This window comes from Pholcus phalangioides, unplaced genomic scaffold (assembly GCF_987345545.1).
Source record: "Pholcus phalangioides strain wild (caught in Gottingen) unplaced genomic scaffold, Ppha-v1.0 ptg000002l_1, whole genome shotgun sequence".
In the NCBI taxonomy this organism is placed as follows: domain Eukaryota; kingdom Metazoa; phylum Arthropoda; class Arachnida; order Araneae; family Pholcidae; genus Pholcus; species Pholcus phalangioides.
This window is the reverse complement of record NW_028301595.1, coordinates 2,399,277-2,411,753: the sequence shown is the minus strand read 5'-3', so window position 1 is coordinate 2,411,753 and position 12,477 is coordinate 2,399,277. Positions and strand designations below refer to the sequence as shown.

General features: G+C 33.4%; 1 protein-coding gene across 3 annotated transcripts in view; it reads right to left on the bottom strand.

Moving 5' to 3' along the window:
* l(3)mbt (lethal (3) malignant brain tumor) overlaps nucleotides 1-11,519 on the bottom strand; it is a 44,753-nt gene extending 33,234 nt beyond the window's left edge. The window contains exons 1-3 of one of the 3 annotated variants that reach the window (XM_089237041.1): nucleotides 11,281-11,519; nucleotides 3,156-3,451; nucleotides 449-534 (exon numbers count right to left, since the gene is read on the bottom strand). In XM_089237041.1, coding sequence (XP_089093167.1) covers nucleotides 449-534; nucleotides 3,156-3,393 — 324 coding nt within the window. In that variant the 5' untranslated portion in view covers nucleotides 3,394-3,451; nucleotides 11,281-11,519. Of the gene's footprint in view, nucleotides 1-448; nucleotides 535-3,089; nucleotides 3,452-5,156; nucleotides 5,246-11,280 lie in introns of those variants that run through there. The other 2 variants (XM_089237024.1, XM_089237032.1) reach the window with 2 other exon arrangements.
* Between the last annotated feature and the right edge of the window lie 958 nt (nucleotides 11,520-12,477).

The window sequence follows — 12,477 nt, the reverse complement described above, 5'->3', positions numbered from 1 at the left end:
TCTGACTTTTCCCCCATTTACCAGGTCGCTGAAAACCCTGCATGGGTATACACACAGGGCTTGACAAATCAAACAAATATTTAGACGTCATCCAAATTTTTAAGGAGCCAAGAATAGTTTTTGTTCAAGAAAAACTGTCTTAAATGTTTTTTTACACTTTTCCAGTGCTTAATGACCCTTTCTCGAGTCGAAAGACAAACTGCAATGAAAGGGGAAATTTCTTAGTTGTCCTTAGATTCCAATCTAGCAAACTCATACAGAGAATGTAGGGTGCCAATACTGATTTTCTAGTTGCAGTGGCAACCTGGCACCTGGGATATGTAAAGCCCTAGTATACACACTTCATCAAAGTTGAAAATCTGATGTAATCAAACCATACATTTTTATTGATTCTAATTATATACAAGATAAGCAGAACTTAGAAGGGAAACAAATTTTACAAACGCACCTGTTTTGCTCCCAGGCCATGCATATTTGCAACTGTGACGATGATCGGTTTCTGAGGAGCTGAATTTCCCTCCATACTCCTTGGAACTACAATTAATAAAATAAATAACATGAAAAAATTACTTCATAATCCAAGTGAAAAAAAAAGGTAAATTTTCATGCATAACTGACATTATAACACTCTGAAACTGCCACTTAGCATTATCCCTGGTATTCTAAAATAATCCCGAATAAGAAAAATTTCAACATGTAAAACAAGGGGGAATCATGGTAATATTACTTTAATTTCTCATCTATGAGCCGCGAATTGAGCGTTAAAAACATCTGAATTTCTGATTACAGGCAGTTGTGCTGGCACTGTTCAGTGAACAGGAACATTTATGTTGCATTGTTATTTTGTCAACAGATTAAAACTGCTATGGATAGATGGGGGCATTTTATCCCCTTAAATCAGCGAAATTAACAGGTACAGGTTATAGGACAATTTTCTCTCAGTGAAGCAAAATCTGCACACACGGCAGATTATACACAGAAAATTGTGAGATAACTTTTAAAAAACCATATCAATTGATTCACTCAGAACTTTCTACAATATATCAGCACAAGTAAATTTTGCTGCAAAATCCCGAACCTACACAAAAAAAAAAATCCCTAAAATTAAGTATACATAAATTCTTTCGTGCCCAAAAGCAATTTGGGAGGTTTCAAAATTTTGTTTTATGCAATCCAAGCTGAATCAGATGAAAGAGCCATTCAGACACTCACTACATTTATGCAAAAATATGTCTTAACCAGTCATGCTCACAAATAAAGGCTTTCCCATGTATATACCGTGTACTCTATGTGTTTTCCTGCAGCATCACATAGCTGCCAACTTTGGAGAATGAGAAAGGAAGATTTTCACACGGATCCCAACAATTCTGTATGTCTACAGAATTTCCCTTAAATTAGGAATCGAAAATCCCTTCCATGTTTGTTTTCATGAGAAGAAAAAATATATTTTTGAAAACAAAGTATGAATTTTTCATGGATTGAAATAAAGTTGTAGGGATTTTGTCTCCTTTGAAAAAACATGACATCATGCTAGGCATTCCCAATTAGCGCAAAGTCGCCAATCATTGCCGAACAGTAGATTAGGTTATTTGTCATTACTACCAAATCCCGCCAACAACAAAAAAAAAATCACCATTGGGCCATAAACAATGGCCAAAACAAAATAGGGATATTTCATGGATGAAAATAAAACCAAAGTCGTTCTTAATGGGTTACATTAAGAACGACTTCGATTTTTTGAAAACAAAAAATAATGAGTGGAACCACTTTCACCATTTATTGGCAAAGAAAAAACTTAAAATTCAGAATGGCAAATTTTTCTTACCAACCGACGTTAATCAGTTAAATCAAAATAAAATTGTAGAAATTTGAACCATCACCAATAAGTGCAGAAATGTCAATCATCACCAAACAGTAGGTAAAATTGCCTGTCATTACTACACTCAAATTAAATCACATACGCTAAAAAAAAATTGCTAAAAGACCCAAAAAAATGGGGCATATAAACTCAACGGAATGTATGATACATGTCATCATGTTGATATGAATTTCAACTGATACTGGGGCTGATTTTTTTAATTTTGACTTTTCCCTGCCAAAATTACATATTTCTTGGATCATGTGCGGATCTAGAGGGGGGGGGGCGATCACCCCTCCCAAGAGCCAATACATGAGGGGAAGATTGATCTGTATGGTAAAATGCGGGATGATTCCACTAGCTTAAAAAATAAACCACCTCTCCAACACATCACAATGGATAAATGCCTGCCTCGGCTTAATTCACAGCTGAGGATGTTTGCCTCTACTTCATTCACTGCTAAAGATGTTGGCCTCCGCTTCATTTTGAGCTGGAGATATTGTCTCTGCTTTATTTGCAGCTGATAAGTATCTGCCTCATCTCTAAACATTACAAATCGTCCCTCCCAACACATTGCCCTGGCATAGTTTCCCAACTTTTTATTCCATCGCTCCCTTCATCACGAATTTTATTCCTCTTATCGCCCCCAACGCAAGTGAACCCATATGATCCTATGTTAAGTGTAGCTTCTATCGTCCACCGGGGAGCGATATTGCCTACTTTGGGAAACACTGCCCTGATCTATGCCTGTTTGTGATTTGCCACAATGGCGACAATTTTCCTCACACTTATGACATCATTTTGGGGTGGGGAGACAACTGTTTCTCTGGGTAAAGTAATTTTTACCCTAAAAAATAGGGTTTTTTTGCAATTGTGGTTGAAATTTAGGAGATACAATAATTTTTTTGGGAGTCTGGGAGATAGAGTTGAAACTCGAGACACTTGGCAGCCATGGCATTGTTTTGAATTTCTTAGAAACATTAGTGGGAAAAACACGGGAGTGATAAAAGCTAAAGATTTTGGGTGCTTTTCTGAGAACAAAAGAGTATTAAGGGGTTAATCAAGGAATCTGCGTTCTCAATGAGTTCCTTGTTTTTAAAAGAACAAACTTTTTTGTATATATTGGAAGGGGAAAAAATCAAGAAAAAAATTTGAAAACCCGATAAACTTTGGTAGGGGAAAAACCCTTAGTTAATGATCACATTTGTAAGTGGCAGTTTATTCAAATCACCTGTGATTGTAGCAATCGCAGGAACAATTTTAGTAACATTGTTGGACGAAGGCGTGGGAACTTCACCATTGCTAAGAGAAAGCTTGTAGACGTTTTCCGCAGATGATGTGGCCGACGTCAATCCGGTCGAAGTTAGCGTCAGGGTAGTCGACGATAGTCTCTGCTGCGAAGTCCCTGAGTTGGCTTGCACGAGGGTTGGCATGTTAATCTTCGCCACGGTTTCACACAACGAAATCAATGGAAGCTGGCTCGATGAGGTAGTCACGGCTGTCTGCGCTGAAGCTGTTTGTGATGCTGCTGCCATAGTCACAGCTATTGAATTCCTACTGATCCCGTCTATGCCTAAAATACCATCTGAAGCTCTGCGGGAAAATAAAAAAGTCCTCACATAAGATACAAACAATCGAAAAAAAAATTCTTGTTGAAACATTACATTTTGTAACACTGGTATCATAAAGTTTGAGTCCTTTATGCGTTAAACTTCCTCACATCATAACTCCCTATGCATAACGGCAGATTATGAATAGCCAGACAAATCCTAGATTATTGGAAATTATGTTAGCATGACTGCCAACATAGAAAAAGGTCACCAAGTTCTAGAAAAGTTGAAAAGAAGACGGGTAGTAGTCAGTTGTCAGGACCAGTAGCTATTGGCGATGAAAAAACAAGCATTAAGCAACAGCAAAGTTGGATGAAACATACTCTGAAAACTGCTTTGTACAAGAGTGTTTTGATGGTTTAAGCAAGGTCAGCGCTTCAAAAAAAAGGTACCAAGTGGTGTGGTTACAACAGAAGAGTACCTAGAAAAGGAATTAGCTCCAAAGAAATTCGGCTGGCACCTAAATTTTCCCTTAGTTTATTGATTCCTGTAAACAAAGCAGAAATTCTATATAATAATAGTATCTATAACGATAACCTTAAAATAACAATATTACATTTTGGTCCCAAATAGAGGGATTATTCTCATACAGAGTCTTCAACCTTTTTCTAGTCGTAAGCACTGCCTGTACCCATCATCAAAAGAAGTGCACCCTTACTGTAAGTTTGACAAGCGAATGTTTCAAATCAGGATGATTTCAATCCTTGAATGCAATTTGTACAAGGTGTATAATTGGAACGTTGATCAAGTGCTAGCGAACACAAAATCGGGCACGAGTATCAAGTACTCTGGGTGCTTCAGGGAGCACCGTGGTGCTCACGAGCAATTGGTTGAACATGCTTGCCCTACATAATTAAAAAATTCCTTCCTAAATGATAATTTTCTAAAGACTCTTGAAAATACCATTGTACCAGGGCCGTAACTAGAATTTGTGTGTGTGTATGTGGAGGGGGGGCAAACATAATTTTGCCATCTCTCCACTGTAAAATTTTATGATTTCATAACTGTTTTCATTCCCATCTAAAATTTGCCGCCTAGGCAGTTGCCCTCTTTAGTTCCGGCCCTGCACTAAAGCAGAATTTTTTTTTGCATTGTTCCGCAACGAGCCCTCAGCTGACTAAAAATGTTCTACTGTGAAAATTCCACAATAGTGTTTTTCATACACAGAAAAGAGTTCTTCCCTTAAAGTTTTTACCGATATTGTTCCACAAAAACACTGACCATTCCGCGTCGTTTTACTGCATATTCTGCTTCGGGGATGTATATAAATCAAAAAATTTTTAACAGTTCCATTACATAAATAAATTTATGAGAATATTTCTTACAATACCATTTTTTTTTTTAAATTTAGAAAAATTCCAATTATTAACTCGAATCAAATTAATTTCAAACACCGAATTCAAATGAGTGGATTTTCAAGACATAAAATCACAACTCTGACAATTGTAAAAAAAAAACTACCTCAAATATTCAAAACTTACTTCCAATAAAATATAAAATTTCAAAACAAAATTTAAATTTATAAATTGTAAAATAAATTCAAACATATACCTTATATATAAATTCCAATATTAAAAGAGATGACATTTATCATCAATTTCATACTAAAAACACCATCAACATTTCAGATCAAGTTTGAAACAAACAAATCACAATTCAAAAATTAATTCACAAAAACATAAATTTACCATATTTAGTTTTAATTTCTTCTTTTTCAACAAGAAATTTCACGGTCACGTGGTCAAACTGAAGCGGGGGGGGGGGAGAAAAAAACGGGAGAAATTGATTTAAAAAAAAAAATTCTACTTTTGTTTTTAGATCTTTTTCCTTTCTCAACTCTTCCAGATAATAATTCTCCAACTACAACAAATATAATAATTACTAATTATAATTATTTTTCTTCCATATAAAGTCGAATAAAAAAAGTTTTCTCGGGTAATTGTTTCCTAGTTTGATAATACTATAAATTATCCCGTAAAATAAATAAATAAAAAAGAGGCGAAATCTGCGCGCCAAAGAGTAGGGAGATGGCGCGCGCGCGCAAGAGAGTGAGTGGGGGAGAGGGGAGGTCAGGTCGAGAGAAATTGATCCATTCGCCGGCGTTTCACAATGCAATAATTATTTCAATACTTGTAGAAATGATAATTATTATTGTTCCGGGAAAAACAATCGAAAACTAAACGGCCGTTAATTATCGCACGCAGAACAAAAAAATTTTCTCGGATATTTTTCGAGGCACGAACGGAAACTAAAATATAAAAAAAAACATTATTTGAAAAAATTCACATCCGGAAAACACGGATGACCAACGCCATTTTATATAACGCCGTGAAAAGCATTGCCGCAACTCGCGTGGGATTGGATCGAGTCCCGCGCGACACATGCTGTTCTTTCTACCGTCGTTGCTCCCCCACCAATGAAAGATTGGGAGAGTCTGGGGAGGAAAAATCGGAACTTTCTCGCTTATCATAAATCAATCAATCGATGAGAAATAACGATACATTTGTGGTTTTTTTTTGGAATATTAGCGACTATAATTGAATTTTGGTTCGTTTAAATGAATGCTATTTTACGCCATTTCGGTGAAAACCAACAATTTTTCCGTTATCAGTTTTTTTAACCGCTCATAACGTAAAAATTCAAATGAATCGGTTTCTCTGGATAAAAAGAAGCGTAGACTCTTTTTATTTACCAAAAATTAATCTTTACTAGTAGAAGATGCATAAAAATATCTAAAAATACACTGAAAAAAAGACTACATTTTTCTAAAACTTATTTGTTTTACTTAAGTCATTGACCATGTCCCGTTTTTTAAACGAAAGCCTACTCGGATTTCCATTTTTAATAGAAATCAAGGATCAAAGTTATACAACAAACCTTAACAAATTGGAAAATGGTAATGAGTATTCATCTCATATATATTAGCCTTCTACCAACTTTTTATGAAATATGGTTGGTTGACCGAATTTTCGGAATTACAAAAATATCAAATTCTGCCCATAATTTTGTGTATGTGTGCTGTTTTCTTTTTCATGTCTACTCACATTTTTAGAGAAATGTTAGTAAAATTCGTAACACACTGACAAATTTGGTAGTTATGTTAGCTAGACTAACCATATTTTATTTGGGATTTTTAGACGGAAAAAACGGGACATTGTTGATTCTCGAAAAAAAAAATCAGCCACACATGTAAAAAAAAAAATTCTATTTTAGCCAAAATTGCTAAAAAACAATCGTCAAAGAGAGGAGATGAAAAGCTAATGCAAAGGTCAAAGAATTAAAATGTATGTCACGGGGAGGAGGGAACGTTAAAAATTATGGATCGGTGAGATGAATATTCATAGACATATGAAAATAATCTTCTACATTGATTTTTTGCAAAGAATGAAAAAAAATCATGCAGGCTTTGTTGTTCATTTTTAGCTCCGTTAAAATTCAATTTTTTTTTTTTTTTGCATGAATGCATTTTTCTCAAAAATGCCAAACCCCCACCCCCCCCCACGTTAAAATACGGGTCATATGGTCACGTCTTGTGAATATGACAATCATGAAGATGAAAGGTTTCAAGAGCTTTAATGGAACCACATGGTGTTTCCGAAGGGGAAAAAAACACACTTCGAAATGAACAATACATCAGTGGGAAACTACAATGTAGAAAAAAAAACCGTTTCCGTTGCACAAAAACCACCAATGAATGCCAAACACTGACTCTTCACCAATTTCAACCATTTTTTTGTTTCATTTTAATTTGAATGAAACTCTATAAAAAAACAAGCAACACATGTCAGCTGATTTTGTACAATTTTTTTTTTTACATCTATGATAAAAGCTATAGATAAAGCTGTGGTCAAATAACCAGCAGAATATGAGATGAAGTAATATATAAAATAAAATGATATACTGATATTACTTTTCAAAAAAATCATATCACTAAATATGGGAGAAAAAAATAGGCCACTGCCAAAGAGATTAAACAACTGATGAAAGTTGGTCAAAAGAACATTTTTAAGAAATAAGAAAAACAAGCTTTTTTAATTAAAAAAAATATTTTATATTCATTTACCTTGCAATAATGACCATTAATAATTTAAACAATGTGTTAATGGGAATTCGGATGAAGCTTATCAAATAAATTAGTAGGTAGGCAAAGGATATTTGACTGTTATAGGGTATTTCAATGTTTTCGATGGAAAATGTGCGAGTTAATTTTCAAGAGACTCTCGAAATTCAATCGGTTATCGAACTTAGTGAAGACACTTTTCTCACTGAGAAAAATTCAAATTGCTTGAAAGTTAAGAATCAAGATGTTTTCGAGCTCACATATTTACATTGACATTGAAGGACCGGACACACCCCGCTTCCCATCTCAGAGAGATATCGAAGACATATTTACAGAGATCCTTGTTAATATTGTTAATTGCTATCATTAATTTTGTCTATTGTCTTATATTAAAACTCATCCTACAGTTGATTATACGTTATACATTTTTATGGGTCCTTCTTTTTGCTTACTACATCAATTTCCCATTGAATAATTATAGTTTTAAAAAATTTTAAATGTTAAGGATGAACCTTGAAAAGCCAGAATCTTGTCAAATAGGTTCTGGATAAAATAGTAAACAAGAAATAAACATTAATGATGAATAAAAATATCAATGTAGCCTATATATTTATTCTTCAGCTCCTAATTCTACAATTACAAATGTTATGCTTGCATGAACGAACATAATGAAAAAAAAAATTTTGGATGCATTTTGACATTTATATCGAAATGATCAAACTGAACAAAAAAATCTAGACTGATTACTTATAAATGATTCTCTATAATTGAGATAATATAATAAATAATGTGAGTTCAACATGAAAAAGGAAAGAAAAACACTGCACATTAATGCTTGCAATTTGCTTGCACTAATCTGCAGTGTGAAGGAAACACCACAATTAGAAAAATTATGTGATGAATTCAAGAATATTCTAAAAAATTTATGGCATTCTTTTCCAACAGAGAAAGTTTCGCAAATATTTTGTCTTAAACCACGCCAATCACCTCAAGAATTTGTGATTTGCTTTACAATGAAGAAAATAAATTAACATATTTCATGTGAAGACAAAAGTCAGAATAACTGACCGCTTGTTTTCCATGGGAAGGGGGGGGGATTGTCAACATAAATTTTTTTTTCAACGTGACCTCATCAACTAATGTTAAGTTCCTCCAGTGATTGATTATAGAAATTCAAGATAAAATTCATCTTCAATCGTAAGATGTTTTTCCCCAAAAATTCATTACCTTTGTGCATAATAATTAAATATTATTATATTGATACTAGTATTTATGATCACACGTATGATGTAGCACAGAACTGGTGCGTGATCATAAAGCAAAAAAAATCCCTCTACCGTTGTACAATGACCTTCAACAACGAGGAATTTGGCAGTGGAAATTTGTCAACGGAGCAAATAAATTTAAATCAATCTTCATAAATTCTTACAAATTATGTGCCAAGAAATCCTTTTCACGATGCATCGAAGCTGCCAGTATGGAATTTATTTTTTTTTACCCTTCTAATTTAGAACAACGGTGATTGAAAAATGTCAAACTCGTTGTACATTGCTCCTCTAATATCTGTCATAATTATTTAAAAAATGGTGAGAATAATTTCTAGTGCAATGCTTCTCTAAAAACATAAATATTATTGTTTTACTATGTGCATTATTCAAGTTACATGTAATTTTTTATTTCTGTAGTTAGAAAATAGACTGACGTGTAAATTTCAAGGTTTGATTCTTTAATCGTTGAAACTGGTGCCTTACAGAAATTTGAATTTAGTTTTTAAAATTTTGTAGTTTATTATAGTAATATAATTAATAATTCATAATCGTGCTCAATGCCCATTCCTAAAAAGTTTAGGCCCTCAGAAAATATGAATTTTTTTAGGGCCTTCCTATTTATGTAGTCTTCTTAGAGGAAAGAAAAGCATGTGAGCCGTGTCTAAAATAAAAAAAAGCAGCCAATTTTGAGGCTTTAAAAATTTTTGTCTCCTGGGCACGCATCCTGTTTGCCCATACAAGAAAGACCCTGACCTAATTATACTGTTATACGATATATTTATCAGCCTTATCAGATACCACTTTTTTTCCCATATGAAAGGATTTTTTGAACTTAATTAAATCACAGTTGCGATAATGAAACAAATTATTGAGTTTCTTGATAATTTAATTATTTTACATAATTAAAATCATCGAAAATAATTATTTTTGTAACTTCAGGCAGTGATGCCATCATTTTCTGAATTTATGCTCATTTTACAGGATTAATGAAATGTACACAAGTATAGGCATATGTGCAAAGGGAAGTTGGATTAAACCCCCTCTCCCCCATCAGTTGAGATTAATTTTGCAGTTAAAAAAACCCCCTTTTGAAGAACACAAAATGAAGTTTAACCCCCTTGAAAAAACCCTGCTTATGCTATGGTACACGGGCATCTGAATAAAATCATAAAAAAAATTTATAGGGTTTTAAGGAGTTAATTCTAATCAAATTTTTTAGTTTTGGATAAATTAATGCTCTGAACCTGGGCATTTCGAGCCCCAATCCTGTTTATAAGTATGATTTCATTCATAGGGATTTCTTCCTTGTTGTTTTATTTGATCTGGGAATAGGCGTAAACTTTAACCACCTCTTGAGCCTCAATAATTGCCACTATCTTCATAATACTTATGGAAACATTAGGCTCAAGCCTTCCCAATATTTCCAATAACTTGGCCTATGGATCTGACGATACTGAAATTTGTTTTGGTTATAATGCGATTCAAATGCTCATTTAATTTTGATTCATATTTTTAATTATTAATCAAATGAAAATTTTTATTGGTAGTTTTTAGATCAGTCCCAATTTTGTTTCGACCATTTTCAGAGATCAAGAAAAGTTTTTCCTGAATTTTGTACACTCTGTTAATCATTCAACCATCAAAAATCAATAACGTTTAATTCTTTAAATTTTTTTCGAATCCAGAAATTAATTTTACAACACCACAGAATTTTTAAAAAATGCTCATCGTCTAAGAGTTAATTTGTACATTTCAGAGATATTTTCTCTCGCACATTTCTTTTTTTTATAACCTACATCAAAATTACATGCATGTGAAATTTTTATTCAAAGATTTCTCATTTTTAATCATTGAAATTTCTTCTCAAGCCATTTACTCTTAGATTTCAAATTACAAATTTCCAAATTAAACCATCTTAACAACTTCAACTGAATCAAAATTAACAATAATTTTAATTACTTTATTTAAAAAAATTTTTAAAAAACTGGTTTTTTTATATTTTTTTAGCATTATCATCACACAAATATACATAGAATAACAATTTGTATAAATGAAATTATATTAAATAGCATATGGACATAAAGCCACTTACAAAAATTAAAAAACAAGATATAAAATTATAAAAAATAATTTAAATGACAAGAAAAGAGTAATTAAATAACTAACAATAAATTAAAGCAGAGATATTATAATGATGAATAGCTATGGCAATATTTTACTGAATTTTGAGGTTCTTGAGTGGGATTGAGGAAGAATTAATAAAAACTATGGAAAAACATGGATTTAAAATTTATTGTAACTTTTAACTACAAACAAAATTTACTTCATAATAATTTATTTAATTTACAAACACTTATAATAGGAAAATTTAATTTAAATCACTTTTATCACTTTTTGAATATAGTGTATAGTGGGAAAAAAAAATTTACAACCATGGAAAAAAAGTACAGTGAGGAGAAAGGAAAAAAAAAAGAGAGAACTTACTTGTAATATAACTTGTCCTTGATAAAAACTTGAGAAATTGACTCTTTCCTTCAAATTATAAAATTGTTTCCTAATCAATGGAATAAACAAAAACAGGAATCAAAATTTGTTTTTATTTGTTTTTGTTTTTATTTTTAGCGAATCCCAACTTATTATACAATCCGCCACAAACCATAAGGGAGCGTGCGCGGCGAACGGAGAAAAGAAGATCGGTCTGCGCAACTGGCTGTTCCGTCTGTGAGGGTGTCACCCCCCGCGGAATTTTATGAGATATCTCTCTCTCTCTTGTCTCCTTTCCCCACTATTTTCGATAAAGATTTTTCAATTTCAAGAAAAACTTTTTAAGTTTATTACGCGATATTAATCCACGCGTAATAAAAATTTTTTTTTTTCTATAGTTATGCTGTTGGGGAGACGTTTAAGAGTACAATAATCGCAATTATTTTTACGTACTTCGATTTACGTACATTTATTTCACCCGAAAAGTACCGTCTCTCCGTTAGCGCAGTCGCGCCACTTTTTTTTTTTTTACGTATTTTGCGCATCTTTTTTTTGTTGTTTTTGTAAAGGAAATATTTCATGGGAAAATGACTATTTTTCAGCGACCCCCCCCCCCTTCCCCCACGCTCCCTGTTTTTCGGTGGACCAACAGGGTCAGCGCTGGCCTTAATTTATAGTCATATATTTATATATTAAATAAATTTCTCTGTCACACACACAGCCATTTATTTAATCTGTGAAATTCCGTTCGATGAATGAGTTCTTCATTATCATTGCAGTATTAATGTTACAGATCGAAACAGATTTCCGTTTTATAATTGTAGTTGTAGGGCAGGCAGGTGTTCAACTCGTTGCTCGCGAGCACCGCGGTGCTCCTCGAACCACCCAGAGTGCTCGATGCTCGTGTACCGATTTCGTGCTCGCGAATGACTAGTGATCAACAATCCCAATTAAAACACCTTATAAACATTTCATTCAAGAATTGAAATCATCCTGCGATTTCACACATTCACGTGTCAAACTTGCTGTAAGAGTGCTCTTCTTTTGACGATGAGTACAGGCGCAGTGCTCGCGTGACTGGACAAGGGGTTGAAGACCTTCTGTTGTAGGAGCTTGTGATTCCTCCTAAACTCGATATTGTGAGGCTTTCAAATACATTATACACACATAGTCAGGGCCGCAACTAGGGGGGGGGGG